Source organism: Haliaeetus albicilla, chromosome W, assembly GCF_947461875.1.
Source record: "Haliaeetus albicilla chromosome W, bHalAlb1.1, whole genome shotgun sequence".
Taxonomy (NCBI): domain Eukaryota; kingdom Metazoa; phylum Chordata; class Aves; order Accipitriformes; family Accipitridae; genus Haliaeetus; species Haliaeetus albicilla.
In genome coordinates, this window is record NC_091515.1 from 1,910,493 (window position 1) to 1,923,032 (window position 12,540).

Here is a 12,540-nt window from a genome sequence, read left to right on the forward strand (position 1 = left end):
CGTGCATAGAGGAAGGGGTGTCCCTGGGACAAGCCACAGGACAGGTTTGTACGCAGACGCCTGCGACTCTGGAGACGAGAGGCAGGGACCAGGAGCGTGGGAGATGTCTCCATCCACACGGGACGCACAGAAGCTCACTCCAAAATCCACGTCTCGGCTCAGAAAGCCACCCAGTTTCCACGCAAAACCAAACCACCTTTTCACGGCTCTTGAGTTTAACCACCCATTTGTTTTCTCCATCGCTAGATTCCCACCTGATTCCCTCTCTTTTCTTACAGATCGCGAAAGCAACGCTCCTGAGCTGGGAGAACACCTCCGGCGCAGGGAGGCAGGCAGCTGCTGCAGCTGGAGCAGCCGCGGCTCTCGCTCCCCAAACCCCAGCAAATCACTGCAGCCGTGACAGCTCTCGGTATCCTCCCAGAGTTCCAGCAAGTAGCCAGGAGACAGGAGTTGCAGATTAATTTTCCTGTGTTTCAAAGAACGGTGTTTACATTTTTAATTAGTTTAAGGCAGAGAAAACACAATGGAGCAGAAGAGAGAACAAAATCCCTCCTGAAATCGAGTTGCCAACAGTGTGTTCATCAAAAGTAAGTTCCAGTAAAGAGCTGCAAGATGGGGGCAGAGAGGGAGAGACTCACAAACACCCTCTCTGTAAGGCTGAGAATTGCAGATAACTCCCGTTTAGCTGAAGCTATGAAAGTGTGAAAGCTCAATACAAGCTAAAAGAGATTGCCACAAAGATACCCTCACTCTTCCAGCTCCAGTTTAATAGCTAAAAGACTTCTTTAATAACTGGGCCTTCAGACTTCCCTGTATCTCAGAGTAGAAGATACAGCAATCCCCAAAGATTCAATCTTCTAAGCGCTGCACATTCAAATCAGTTTTTAAAAAAAGGAAATGTTTTTCACTTCCATTTCTTAATAAAAAAGCTTATTTCCAAAGAAGTGTGTGTGAACAATCACACACTGACACTCAAAACGTGCACCCAGCAGTTACACACCGAGAAACGCAAGAGCCTGAATCTAAAAAATAAAGCGAAAAAGGTACCATCACAGGCAAATTAACTCTAAGCTGCCTGGCGCACAGGCTGTAGCCCCCTCAACATTTTTTTTCCCCCAGTGCTTTGCAAACACCTGCAGTGCTCAGCAAAGAAGTAGACTGCAGCTATGGCCCCTGCAGCTGGCAGCTGGTATTTCTATTCCGGTAGCGCTGGCGTGCCCTGCTAGAGAGAGATTTATCCCATTCCTGTTACAGGGAATCTGGATTGCGTCCTGGGATATCACTGGGACGTGAAGAATAAATAACAAGATATAGCCACCACAGAAAATTGCATCTGTGCTTAGATAATGGACCCAGATAGGCTTTTTTTTTTTATAGAAGTGGCTTCACATTGCAACTTGTTTGGTTTTCATGGGTTGGTGGAGAAGTAAATATTTGATGTGGTGGTGAGGAGCTCATGTGAAATGCAGAGTATGTTGCTATTGTAATCCTCTAAATCCCGTGGTAAAAATCATGTTTCTCATATGTAACTCATTAATTGTAGTAATTGGACTTAAAGACCCACTTTTCTGCACAAAGACAGATGTTCCCTCCTGGATATTGTTAATGAGAAGCCATAATGATGATTAGTAAGTTCAGTTTGTGCATCTTTTTGCCCTTTAGCGAACAAAAGCAACAGGCAAATTGTAACGCTCATAACTAAAATGAAGCTGAGAAAATTTTCCTTATATGTAGCTGCATCTTTCAAGTTCTTCAGCAAATGTTTTAACAGCAGTGACCGTTTTCCAAGGTAAAGCCTGTAATACGTAATTAGTACAACAGTTGAGCCCTCTTCCCCCAAAGGACATGAAAAAGACCAAGCAGGCCTCTCAAAGAGAATTCTGGACGCAGAAGGTTGACATGCTAAGTAAACTAATTTATGCAAATGAGTAGCTAATTAAATTAAAATCGCTTTGGTTTCTAATGTTCTCCAACTCAGCGGGACTCTCACAAGTAAAAAAAAAGGAAACCTTGCATCTGAGGCCGCAAGAGGCAGGAGATGACAATACCGATCAGGTGTAACTCGGAGCAGCCCCAGCACGGATTTACTGTTTAAAAGTTTCATTTTCTCAGTAGGGTTACTAAACACTTCACTGGCTCATTAGTTAGATAATGTATAGCTACCAGGTGCAAATCCCAGCTACCGCCGCCTCTCCGAGGCCCCCACTGAACTCCCTGCAGTATCATCCTTGGTATTTCGGGAGCATTGCACATCAGCATGATCCTGAGTCAAGCCCAAAAGAAGCCGTTTTCTAACTCTATACGCATTCGTGCGTATCAGGCCATAGGTTATCATGATGAACACCAAGTGAAACCAATATAGCATCCATCCTCTTGATAGCAATACTTTGGGAGAGCTACTTGGCATTATTTTATTTTGAGATACGTCAAATGGGACATGAGATGATGTACTCAGCCAGGTGAGAACAACTCATTTCGGGGAGAGGGCTCAGGGTTTCTGCTGTTTGCGTTGCAGCGTTTCCAAAGGCCAGTTCCCAGCTGCAGGGAGGACAGCAAGCTGGAAACTCAGACAGTGTCAAAAAATGCTATGTTCTCACTCGATGGATCTGGGGTCTGTATCCAATGTGAAGACCAAAAATTCTTGTGTGGTTCATGTGTTACAGGCGTTCTGGGTGACGGTGCAAAACAGTGACATGGGAAAAAAAAAAAAGAGTTAAGGTGGAGAAAATGGAGATAAATGCAAAAATTGAAGGAGCTAGTTTATGGCGAGACAGCAAGAAAGCATGCTCAATGGAGAACACTGGAGTAGAAGGCGGCTACCAGTGGAGTGCCTCAAAATCTCAATCTAGGACCAATTCTTACTATTTTGATACATACTAGAGGCATGTGATTATGAAATCTATTACTAGCAAAAGCTTGGAAATACAGCTGGAGCTGGAGTAACACAAAGAGAACTGCAGGGACCTTTCTGCCTACCTGCTGCTGCTTATGCAAACTTTCAGACCTTCACAGCGAGGAGGCTAGACCGTGTATCACATCCCTTCAGCTGAATTCCGCATCGCTTCAGCTGTTTGAAAGCGAGGGATGAGCCTCTGCTGGTTCTTTCATCTCCCTTGATCATCTATAGAAAGAAGCACCTTCCAAAGTCTGCAGAAAGGTTGAATGAATTCTCTTTCAGAAGATCCTCTCTCTCTCTCTCCTTTGGCTGCACAGTGAGCTTATGTGACTGGCACAGAGCAGACAGCTATTCATCAGAAGTCTAAAATTAGCTAGGAACGAGTCATATCTGAGAAGAAAGAACAGGAAGTTTTGCCATAAATTCTGCTGGGTCTAACAGAAGGAAATGAGGGAAGAGAAAAGCTTGCACACTTCTGATTTCAAGCCTACAAGCGGGTATGTGCCTCAGAGAAGTCAACTACAATCTTCCGATGTACGAGGGAAGCAATTTTTGGCAGAAGCAAGGCAACAGCAATGCTGTTTTACAAAGCGTTAGGAAGATCCTATCTGGAAAGCTCCGTACAAGCCTGAGAACTTGCATGCAGGAAAAAAAACCAAATTGTACAAAGAGGGGTTTACTAACTGGCAGTGACAAAGAGGAAGAGTCTATACGATAACCTATATACGGAACAGAAAATGCAATGGAATCAGTTTTGCCTGCAAATCCTGGGCTTCTCAGAAAGACTGTGGTAATCTGGTTTCACTAGGTGGTAATGCAAAATTCAAAGGCAATGAGAGTCTTTCCATTAACCTCAGCGAGATGTGGATCAAGCTCACAATGCCAACGTGTTCTTCTCAGAGATCGCCAACAGCTGCACTTAGGAAGGACATACCTAGGCTAAAACATCAGATAGTGACCACAATTATAGAGAGGACACCTAGCATTTAAAAAAAACCCGTTCATCTTCATAATATTCTGCTCTTGGTAAACACGTACAACCATCATCAAACACAATGTCTGACAGCAGACACTACACTGGAGAAACTCTGAAAAGAGGATTTTGCGGTAAGATGCATTGTGTTCTATATGGGCTACTGGTTCCAGTTTTTACACTGCAGTCATTTTAGTCTATTGATTACAGAGTTGGACAAAATGTTCGGTTCAATACTTGATTAATCTAAAGCTGATTTTTTTGTTGTTAGTTCAGGATTTTCAAGAAAGCAAAAAATACTTTGGAACAGGCAAGGTATGTATAGGCATGTCTCATAAAACCGATTTGGAAACTTAAGTAGAAAATTTCCAGACTGGGGATACAGACACATTCTTACATCCAATAGCCCAACAGCCAGGGCATACATCAAAGATGTGCAGGGGATCTGCAGCTGAAGATCACCTGGTCTGAAGGGGCAGATGAAAATTGATCTATCTACTGGGGTGCAAACAAGCCTTTGTTTTCATAAGAACTGAGAGGATTCTTGGAGGCTGAATCCTGTATAATGAGACTATAAAAGTCAAAATAAGCTGCGGAAATCAGAAGGTAATGTCAGACTTGTAACTAAATGAGGATAATCTTTTCTGGCCCTGCATCTTACACCTCTTCCATGGCTTTTTCTAACCAACAGAACAAAAGACAAAACCTGTGTCGTTAGCTAGAGCTGCCTCTAGTAATGAAGATCTGCAGGCACGGAGGAATCTGCAGGGATGCTCCCACAGAAATATGTCATAGCTCGCAAAACTGAAAGCGATCAATCTGGGAAATTAAAATTATTGAAGAATATTGTCTGTCCCAGATGCTTCTGACAATAAGGAGACTGGCAGCCTGAACTTCAGGGGTGGGGAAGGAGAGCTGTGTAGCAATGCAAAGCCAGATGTTTTCCCTATTAAGTAATCAAAGCTGGTGGGGTATACGGCTTATCTTGCAGGATGAAGAGGTAATTTTCTTATCAAAGTACAACAGAAAATCACAAAAGGATCAAATGCCACTTACAGGTTATTTGATATTTCCACCAGTAAAAACGGTGTCAGTTTAAATGACTTAAAAGTTGAAACATAAAGATGAGAATAACATGCAGAAGTGAGCTTACTTGTAGCTCCATGGCTGGATGTTCTTGTTTAAGTAAGACAGTGCCTCACAGGGGAACACAATATGTAACTAAATGAAAAATATTATTTGAAGACTCATCTGTTTTACATTACAGGTGGGAAAAAATATTTTTCATCAAGAAATTGAGTTTCTAAAATTGATTTTTGAAGTGATAATCAACAGAGGCTTGGCTCATTCCACAAGGGAAATTGTTCTAGGAAGAGGCAAAGTTTAATTTAGAAATATTTGATAGTAGGAGAAATAAAGTAAAAAGAGAAATAAAACACAAAAGAGAAAGAGGTCATTTAATCAGAATACGGTACCAAGCAAGTACTGGGACTGCCTATTGGGGAGGCTTTTGAAATAGCACTGATGAACTTCGCATATTTTTACATGCTACGGCTTCAAAATGGGTATAGAAACAGTGATTTTGGAAAGCACACTTCAAGACAAAAGCAACACAGACTGCTCAGATACGTGGAAATATGAGAGAGATTTGGTCTCTGTCTTCTCAGCTGCTCTTCATGTTTTTAATCTATTTGCTGGAAATACTACGTGGGATAAACAAGTGTTAGGGCAAAAGTGACTCGTTGGCTGCAACTGCTCAGTGACAACACACACAGTCCCAAATTAACATGGAGAAATTGTACACGCAGTGGAAAAAGTTTTACTTCTCTGCTTATGAAACACAGGAAGATAGAATGGCCCATCATTAAATCTTTCTACAGATTTACAGTATAATTACCCAGATAATTTTTTTTTAATTATTTGACTGCTGCTTTGTATTGAAATAGATCATTTATATCAAAGGGGAATTAGCTCATTTATTCAGGCAAGCACCTAAATCCACACTTCACTTTACACCTTCCAGTAGTCCCAAAGATTTTAATGAAACAACTCAGGTGTCTCAAGTTATCTGCATGCTAATTAAACTTCACTGGACTGGGGCCAGATTTCTCTAATAGATAGGACTGACCCTTTCACGACACTTCTGTGCCAATATATCTCCCAGGTGAATGGAGAAAGCTTGTTTTCATAAAAAGAAATGTGGAAGAAAACAACATTTCAAAATTGAAGGGGGGGACAGATGAAGGCTTATGAAATAAAAGAATAACTTTCTCTTGATTCTGGGAGTTACTAGTGCAAAAAGCTAGGATTTCAGAATAAAACGTTCAAGAATGAATCAATCCCATATTTTCAGTGAATTTATAGACCTTGCTTACTGTAGACTACGATGAAGAGAAGTCCATAACCTCATTTACATTAATCGTTAAAATAAGAAAAAAAACCCCTACGCCAGAAAGATTTTTATACCCTATTAACAAAAGAGTTCTTAGTTGCCTTTAAATTCAATGACTGAATTCAAATTAGAAGCAGTAGGTTTTCATTTGTGTTTTATACTGGCAGAGGGATTTTTTTATTGTGAATGGTAAATTTAAAAAAAACAAAATAAAACTGAGAATTTGGTTGTATAGCTAATTAATTAGAGCTAACTGATTGTTCAGAATAAATGCACTTACAAATTAAATCCCCAGTTTGCATGACAGGGGATTAAACACTCTAAAAAATGGATAGCAATTAAATGCATAAACCTAGCACCAGAGAGTTCCAAGTTCATGTCTCCAAAATTTGCCTAATTTCCAGCCAAAAGTTTTATTCTTGGAATTTCCATCTCTAAACACTTCACCTGAGACCCAATATTCAAGACATTTGTATAACAAGTGATTTTACCAACGCTCCTGTGAGGAGCAGTCTATTCTCAGCACGACTGAAAATTCTTTCTATATTCTTTCTATATTCACTCTTCTAAGGATCACAGTAATTTCAGCATCTACCGAGGCCCCAAACCCTTGCGATTTGAGATTATTATGGCCCAGGAGTCACTGCTTAATACCCATACGCCCTTTTTCCCTCTTGATTTCATCCCTTATTTATTTGACCGTTAGCTCCTGGGTTTAACACTGGCTTTGCAAACCTTCACTCTTATCTTGTTTTTCTCGTTCTTTTCGTACAATAGCTATAGAAAGAAAAAAAAAAAGCAGCACAAAAACGACCCTGTGGAGCTCATTTTCTTATCAGGCTTTCTTATCCCGTTTGGTAATGAAAACAGCGCGTGGGTCAGCCTGGATATGGGAGGATTTGTACTAATGTCCAGGCAATATCCAGCTGCTGCTTTTTACACAGGGATGGTTACTGCCAGGTTTCTTCACCTCACTCTTCACTTTTACTCCCCAAACATTGAAAATACAAGGGTTTTTTTCCAAAGAGGCAAATAAATAAATCTTGAACAGTTCATCTGCAGTGCAACCCTTTCCCTGTGCTCCCAGCCCACAGCCACTTCGGGGCATACCTTACAGCTTGGCAGGAGGAAGGAAAATCAAGCTCAATTTTGCTGTACAATAAAGTGGGTTTTAGCTCTTGAGGTATCACTGAGTGATTCCAGGAAGCCTGAGAAGATGACAATTTGGATTTCCAGCTACACTTTTTTTGGTGGGGTAGCAATAGAAAAAATGCAGCGTTTTTACAATCTCACAAAAGATACAGGAGCCTGAAAAGGCTGAAGTTTTCGAACTGTGACACAATACAAAAACCACCACTTCACAGGCAGTATTTTCTGTCGCCTTACACTTGCTTCTGCAGAAGAAAAATGACCTCCTAATTCAGGTTCATTTAAAGTGCAGCTGATCATCAAGACCTAAAAGGAATTTTCATTTGTGAGGGTACAAAAAAAAATCTTTCCTGTCCATTTGTGGAATTTATGTCAGATCTATAATGCAATAAGCTCAACACTCCATCAAACATTTTCTATTTAACCTGAAAGGGGACTAAGTCAAATCACTTATATGCCTATGTGTATGATTTGCAAAGAGGAGCAAGTGCAGCCACAGTGGGGACTGGAAATACCATGGAGTGATTCTTACGCCTTCAGAATAAGTATTAGGAACCTCCAGTGCTCGATCACAAAGCAGTGATGAAAAGGTGAGATCTCCTATAAAATATCAATGGGAAGGGCTTAATAGGAAGAGTTCAGATTTACTAGGCTCAAGCAAAAAAAAAAGAAGAAAAATGGCAGATTTAGCTCTGGATTAGGCTGATGTCATGACCCCAAACCAGGAGCACAGCCTTTTTGATATTTATTCATATCCTCATGGCAAAATCCCCCACAACTGAGTAATAATCTCTGTATGTCTTTTTTATGAACCATATGATAGAGTTTAACAGCTAATTATAATGCCACTACAGAGATATACTGAATAGATAAAATATTAGAGGAGACACCTCCTTTTAGCATCAGGTCAATCAAAGCCAAGAAAAAGCCCTGTGCTCATCTATTTTCTGGGCAAGATCCAAAAATTAATTTCGATACTAATATTGCACAAGGGCCAGTGTTGGACATCAGCTCCAGGACTATAATCTAAATATACAAATACATCTGGAGCTTCAGCACGCTGCTGGCTGCAGGGCGGGCGGTGGGGCTGGTTGAGGACCGGAGGACATGACTGCCTGCCATTTCTCTTTAAAAGGAGATATAAACCTCACAGGGCTGGAGGGAGGAGAGGCTGCCAACCAGCAATGAAGGGATTTCAAGGGAAATCTCCACTGAACTTCAGGTTCCTGCTTTTTAAACTCTTTGCTGGAAATCTCTGGATCAATCTCTGCAGTTCTCTGCTTTCTCCCCTTCTGAATTCTGCAGGATTGTTCCATTATTTATGTATTGTCTGAAGGGATAAGACAGCTGATTGACATGCATTTAAAAAACAGGACAGCAAAGCAAAGAGTAGTTTAATTGGTTTAAGTGATGATGAGTCCACTATTTATTGCCCTATTACTTTATTACACAGGACATGCAACAATGTCTTGAGTTTGAGAAAAATGTAATGAAAAATCAAGTAATTCTCTCTATCAGGTTAAGGAAAGTAACCGGTATTCCAGCGTGGGATTTTTGCTAAGAGCCTTTTAAACCTGAGATGTCCCTAAGTGGGGTGTGACGAGCAGACGTGGTCCGTAAGGGAATCGTCCCAGCTGGCCTGCAGAGAGCTCGGCCACCCTTGCTGTGCAGTGGGGACTAGGGAGGAGAGACTGTGCAGGGACGTGGCCGTCGTCTTTTCTAGGAGGTTTGTTCAAGCACAGAAATACATCACAAGCTTTGTCAAGTCACAAATGTCTTCAAAGTTTCCCTTGCGTGGGTATCTAACTATGGCTGAGATGATATCGTGCTCACGGGTAGGATTAAACACTCAGAATTGCTGGTGAAATGAAGTGCTTTTCTTGACTTCTCTTCTTCAGTGCTTGCTCTCTCCACTCCCATTTTAAGTGAAAAGAAGAGAGATCTGGATTCCAAAGGAGTGGGATTTGGGAGTGGGTACTGAAAGAGAAACCTAGTTTTGAGGGATCATGTGCAGGACCAGGATCAGTTCTGCACGCCCCACCGCCCAGAGGCACAAATAGAAGTTAACAATTACAACGGAAACCTTTCTACAAGAAATTGGTAAAGGAGACAACATCAGTCTGGCTAATGACTCTGAGGACAAGTACATTGAGAAAAGCAAGAGAAACCATACATAGAGAGAAATAAATAGCCCCCAACACCACAAAATAGCTGGAGGCAGATCAGAAATGAAGTTATACGGGAGTCTAAAAAGTAAAAATTGTGGTTTCAGTATAACAGTGAATACAATAGTTTGAATGCCATATATAACCCAGCAACATGGTTTTTCTATGTGACAGAGTCCAGAAAAACAGATTTTTTCATTGCTTTAGCATTTGCTTTATTTCCATTGCTTTATGGCAGATTATTGCCATAAACTTTCAGTTCTTAATTTTGCCTAATAACAAAGTTCTACACACTGTTTGTAGGAAACATTGCGCCTGCTTATATGAGATTACTTACTGAAAAAAAAGGCAATTTTGTTTTTCAGGATGACGGGATTCTTTATGAAGATAAGTAACATGCCCCGACTTCCTCTCTCTTCACCTCGCCTCCCAGTTATAATGGTTAAAATGTAAACTCTGATTGACTTAGAGAACAAATAGTCCTTTCGAGGTAATCGGGCTTACTCACTAGAGTAAGACAAGTAGAATTGGATCCTCATAAAGTAAAATGCAGTACTGCATAAAGATGAATGGACTCTGTTATATATAAAAAATAATTCAGCAGCACTATTTGGCAAAAGCAGTTCTCCAATAACTAAGGATTTATCTACTTCTGTCTGCTGTCAGAAACTGGATTACTTGCTGATGGATAGCAGGTGCTTCCAGTAAAAATGCAGAGATGTTTTGGTAGCTTGCTTATTGCAAACCTCGACCTAACATATGCTGTATGGCAAGAAAGCTATGCTCGAAAAGCAGTATTAGAATAGAAAAGAGTAAAGCTGAAATCTCAAAGGTTGCCTGAGCCAAACTGGAGATTATCCAAGCTAAAGGAGCAGGGCAAACAGTTAAAATGAGATACCAGTCTGCAACCCCCTTTTTATTTTTTTCTCCTTAATAGCTCTCATAGTTAGGGTTACCAAGGCAAATAGTGTTACTCAAATTATACCGGTTCACGTGAAGAACAATTCTAGTACTGGGCCTACTTTACAAATAAAGCAAATACCAGATACATCACACAAATGTTCTCACTTGATCCAAGGGTGAATTTTTAAAACAGCTCTCTAGAAATCGTGCTGCTCTGGGAACAAACCCAGAAACGAGCTGGAGAGGCACCGTTCCCTCTTGCTCTGCCATGCCTCCCACCCATGACTGAGTGTTTCACTGCAGCCATACGCAGCCATTTAATCTAAACCTGAAACCAGCCCACAGCTTCGTTCAATAGTGGCACTATGCTAAAACCTTTTTTTTTTTTAATATATATAATAAATTTCTTTCTGTTCCTTGCACGCTTGCTATTTAATTTTTAAGTAGTTTGCACACTGGAGTGGATTGCAGTCAGTTCTTTTCCAGCATACATAAATAGTTCTTTCATTATCAGAAAGGCAAGCCTTGAAACAAGAGTCAAGCATTTGGCACTGGTTCAAGTTACTGTAGCATAACAGGAGACTGGAAACAAGACCAAGTGATTAATTTGGCATCTCATTTAATTCATTTTTATCACTTACTTGTTAACTCTGATTTTAAGCTATTGCCTTGTTCTGAATTTTTATTCCAGATTGCCAGAATGAAATACTGGATTATTATTGTAAAACTATATACCCGCTTCCCATTCTGTGAGCTCTTACGGATAATTTTTCAGGGTACGGGACAGTCTTGTGCTCTATTTTCTCACGAACTGAAAGTCAGGGGTTCAGATGAGTGGTACCGGAGACTTTCCCCCCGTCACTCTTACCTGTTTGAGACAGAAGTGGTGTGTAAGGGACTTTCGGTTCTATTGCACTCATGGGCGGAGGTAGCAAGGGGTTGGCAAAGCTGCGGAGAGGGTGCGTAGGGCGGACGCAGGCGGTGGGGATGGTTCTGCTCGGGGCATCCTCGTTGTTGGAGTGCTCAGGCTGCGTCTGCGGTAGCAAGGACGGCTGCTGTGGTGCTGGTCCTTCGTTAACAGCTGCGAGAGAACAGTCAAAAAAAAAAAAGAAAAAAGAAAAACCAAAGGACTATTATTGATGTATTTCTTATGTCTCATTTCCTACTTTAATGGTCGTTTTCAACAGAAGGGGCAGCATTAGCCTCCGCCCTTCAAGAAGGTGCAGGAAATGCGTAAACAGTTCCATCAAGAGTTATTGGCAGATGAATTAAAAACCAGATGTTCCTCAGAGTGGTCGTGTGCCACTTGAAGCTCAAAACATCTTCCTTTAAAAAAAAAACAAAACAAAAAACCAAGCATGATATCTCCTTCTCTCTAGCTTTCCTCTCTATGTGCTTTTAAATACTAAAAATCAATAAACACATGAATACATCATGTGGAGATTGAAACAAGCTACGACTATGGAAACTTGTTATGTTCAGCATGACGGTAGTGTTCTAGTCGTAGTGGAGAAAAGCTGGAGACAAAGAAAGAACTTAATTAATTTCCACATAACCAATCACCAATACTGTTTTTCTTGAGACAGCTGTAACATTTAGTGTGCTAAAGCAATAGGTTGCTGTTTTATTAGCCTATATGCAAAGTCAATTCTTTAGAGATTTAAATGTTGCATGTCAACCTTCTAAATATAAAAGACAGCTTCCCTATGTTCTGCAGTGTTTCTTAAAAGAAGCTTCCAGTACCAACCTCTGTCATGGACTTTCCATGCCAGAAAACAGAAGCAAACAGCTGAAGTACTAATGAAAACAAAGGTTGAAACAGAGAGAAAAGCCCTTTATTTCTGCAGCCTTCTAGAAACCCATATTGTACCCAAACTATGAATTGCAATATGATTATGGTTGTATAAGAGTTTTCAGGATGTGTACGGTCCACAGTGTTGTCTAACACCTCCAGTACTGTGAATGCCAAAAAAGCTGATTTGTGAACTGAGTTCTCTTGAAACAAATTAGATGCAAAATCTTCTGTGTAGTCTAAAATCAGAGTATCTTCTATGGAGTGCGT

General features: G+C 40.7%; 1 protein-coding gene across 2 annotated transcripts in view; it reads right to left on the minus strand.

Moving 5' to 3' along the window:
* DCC (DCC netrin 1 receptor) overlaps positions 1–12,540 on the minus strand; it is a 571,720-nt gene that overhangs the window by 4,519 nt on the left and 554,661 nt on the right. For both annotated transcript variants that reach the window (XM_069774824.1, XM_069774823.1), the window contains exon 27: positions 11,347–11,559. In XM_069774824.1, coding sequence (XP_069630925.1) covers positions 11,347–11,559 — 213 coding nt within the window. The remainder of the gene's footprint in view (positions 1–11,346; positions 11,560–12,540) is intronic.